Source organism: Galeopterus variegatus, unplaced genomic scaffold, assembly GCF_000696425.1.
Source record: "Galeopterus variegatus unplaced genomic scaffold, G_variegatus-3.0.2 Scaffold4045, whole genome shotgun sequence".
Taxonomy (NCBI): domain Eukaryota; kingdom Metazoa; phylum Chordata; class Mammalia; order Dermoptera; family Cynocephalidae; genus Galeopterus; species Galeopterus variegatus.
In genome coordinates this window covers 172,373-176,042 of record NW_007730156.1, presented here as the reverse complement: position 1 = coordinate 176,042, position 3,670 = coordinate 172,373, and the positions used below count along the sequence as shown (strand labels likewise).

General features: G+C 36.6%; 1 protein-coding gene across 1 annotated transcript in view; it reads left to right on the top strand.

The window, feature by feature from the left end:
• Nucleotides 1–272, top strand: part of ASIC5 (acid-sensing (proton-gated) ion channel family member 5) — a 29,346-nt gene extending 29,074 nt beyond the window's left edge. The window contains 1 exon segment of the mRNA XM_008586615.1: nt 82–272. Within this exon segment, the coding sequence (XP_008584837.1) occupies nt 82–272 (191 nt within the window).
• The last annotated feature ends 3,398 nt before the right edge of the window (nt 273–3,670 follow it).

Genomic DNA, 3,670 nt, shown 5'->3' with positions numbered 1-3,670 from the left:
TAATTTAACTTCTAATAATGTTTAATTTGCTTTTTATGGAAAAAACAATGACATTCAATTTTCTTGTTGGTTTTATTACAGCAAATGTTGGCAGTCAGCTGGGTCTATTTTGTGGGGCCAGTATGATTACAATTATAGAAATTATTGAATACATAATCACCAATTTCTAGTGGATGTGCATTCTCTTTTTGCTTAAGATACCTGAAGTGACTCAGTGGGCTCTTCCTCCTCAGAATCATCTGGGGAATAAAAGTAGGATAGAGGAATGCTAACGTTCACTTAGAATACAAGGGTTTGCTTTTCTCTTCATGATACCTTAAGATTTATCATGACTAATTCATTGTTATGTAACTTTACGTTATAGTTTCGTGGGTTCAATAAAAACTACTGAAGATATCTATCCCTTTATAGATCTATGGTTATGTGTATTTATTTATATGTTTAAAAATAGGCACTGTCTATTTTATTTTCACCATTATATTTCCAGCACTCAGAACTGTAGAGTTTATGTAGTAGGGCTTTCATAATTTTTTTTTCAGTGAATCAATGTAATGGAAAGAAGACAGTTTTTATGACTAAACATGTAGATTAAACCTGATAAATAAACTGTCGATTAGGAGAGAAGTACTTTCTCATTCAGGAAATTGTATGTACAAGTTATGCTTTGGACAACTTCTGAAAACTTTTATTTTTACTAAGCTTCAACATGATATTTTTCTCGGTCTGTAGAGTTCTAATGCAGCAAGCTTTTGAAGGGGCAGGAATCTATATTTTCTATACAGCCGAATACTTAAATCTACTTGAAAATAAAACTAAATCTGTAGTATATCGAGAGCACACTGCATTTTATCTTTTTTCCCCCAAGTAGTTCTATGCATTTATTTAATATAGAGAGTAAATTCAAGAGTTGCATTGTTCTCAGTACCCCTCAGGCAATACACCTACTTTGGGCTCCACAGAATATTTAATCAATGAATTGTTCAGAAGCCTTCTCAAATGTATTTAAGTGATAATAATCAAGTCAAAGAATTCTAACCCTGAATTTATTCTATGTAGTGTTTTATTTTCTTCCAGGCCACATGAGAATAACTCCTGAAAATCTTGAAATGTTGTTTTCAGGCTTAATGATCAGCAAGTGCTGGTGCCATGGGAATGAGCCAGTGCAATCTGATGGTACTCAGTCAAATTAGGAATATGCATGTCTCATGACTCAGAAATCCATATAGTTGGTAAATACTCCAGAGAAATTCTCCCATGGAGATGTGACATGCAGCTTCTCACTAACTGCATTGCAATTTCTCTACTTAGCCTAAGCTAAACTAAAGAGATACTATTCTTATGCTTTTTTCAACATATGGAAAAATCTTGAAACAATTTGCATTTTGTGTGATTCATAGAAGAAGGATAAAAATTTTGCTGTATGTCTAACATAAAATGGGTCAAGTATCAGAATATAATTGAGATGACTCTTATTTTTTATATTTGATGAAGCCTGCATTACAAATTATAAGAAATATTGTGTTTCACATGACTTTCACTGATTCATCTTCCAATATTCCTATGCTCTGAAATTGGCTATATACTGTGTGTGTGTATATATATATACACACACATACATACATACATACATACATATATAGTGATATATATACAGTGTGCATGTATACATACATATACATATATACATATACATATATATATACATATATATACATATACATATATATACATATATACATATACATATACATACATACATATATATTGAAAGAAATTAAATGAGATTGATGTCATGGAAGAGTTACCTAAGGATGGAAATTTTTAGAATTCAAGTCTCACTTCCCTTAACCCAGATCAAAAACCCTAAACCCTGAACCCTAGAGCAATGATGCTTGTCAAGTATATAAGATATGAGATTGATTTTCATACCCTAAAATCAATATGGCAGAAGCACTCTGGGGAAAAAAAATGAGTATTGATGATCTGATGAGATTTTAATGCCAAATGGTTGTCACCCTACCCTTGACTTAGAGTATCAAAAGCTCTAGAACAGATTGCCAGAGATAAATGGTATCCATAAACTTTGCATGATATAGCTTTGACCCCTGAGATACTGGCAAAATGTATTGAAATAGAGACACTGAATGAGGGAAAAAATGCTAGAGGTAAGATACCCTTGTTTCCACTAATCACTTTAATGCAAGTGCAATCACTAATGAGGTAAGGGAAAGAAAATGAAATACAAAACAAGGTAAATTGAGACTGGTATTTGAAACAAAAAAATATGAGCTTCATTATATGCCAAAAGTCCTACTGGGAACTTGGAAAGATAGAGTATTCCATCATGAGGCTACTTTATGACCCTTTATTACTAAATGCACCATCTAAATATCATATAGAATTTTCATCTACTATACTTTAATAAAATAAAATAAACAAATAAATATTATATACTATCAGACAGTCCAAGGGAGAATTAGACCACTTGGCTGAAAGGTACGATGAACTGCCTATGCATCTCTGCTATCTTTAATTTCTTTATTTGCTTCAATGATTAAAGGACAAATAATCTGATGCTAACAACACAAGGAAATGGAAGGGACTGTTCAGGATGAGTATTAATCTTCATTTGGTCACAGGGCTCAGTATCCAAACAATTTCTCAGAAGTTTAAATGTATGAGTGATAATCTCTTTTGTAATTGATGAAGGTGGGAATAGAGTTTATGCTTTGAATGTTGAAGTTGCAGCTCTCTTACTTAAAAAAAAATGTAATTGATGAAGGTGGGAATAGAGTTTATGCTTTGAATGTTGAAGTTGCAGCTCTCTTACTAAAAAAAAAAAAAAAAAAAAGAATAGCTTTCTGAAGCATTTGAAATATTGCAGTGTCAGGCCTTAAAAACTAATGCCACCTTAAGTGACATTACGAGTGGCGCCATTATGGGCCCACAAGGGCGTATTAATGTGGCAGCCTAAGACAGCACTGGGAGGAAGTAGGGTGGGGGTGGCTGTGGGAGCCTTGCCTTAGCCCTTATTGGTCAAATACGTGCTTCTGCGCTTGTGAACACTGCATGGTTGCAATAGCTAGGCATTGAGACAGGATGCATGCCCTTGACCTTTAAGCTGATAGGATTATGTAAAAAACCTCCCTTCCCCATCTGCCTATAAAATCAAGTGCTTGTGTGATAATAAATGGAACTGCTGCTCGACAGAACCCCCGCTGCCTCTGAGTGTCCTTTAACCGGGCTGGTTTGGGGCCGGCGGTTGTGCTCACCTCTCTTCACAGCTATCTTCCCTCATCTCCTCCTAAAGGGGACTGGAGAGAAATAGGAATTCTGGGCCATTCGCTCGCCCACCGAAAGGAACGAGGCTAGCACTGTTCGGGTCGGCCAGTGGCAGACCTCACAGAGTGGTGCCCCGTGTGAGGCATTTTTTAAAACTCGTGGGTGAAAGGTGAGCAAGTGAGGCCCCCGGCTGCTCGGTCCTGAAAGAAGGTCGACGAAGGGTGATCAACCAGCGGAGTGGCCCCCGCAACCCCGGTAATCACCGTGAAGTAATCCACCTGCGTGTCAGGGTGAGTACCATAACAGGGGGAAGTCCCCGCACTTCTCTGCCCTGTTGTTCCCTTTGTCTCTTCCTCATGGGGCAACATGGGAGGTGTGTGTGTGGAAA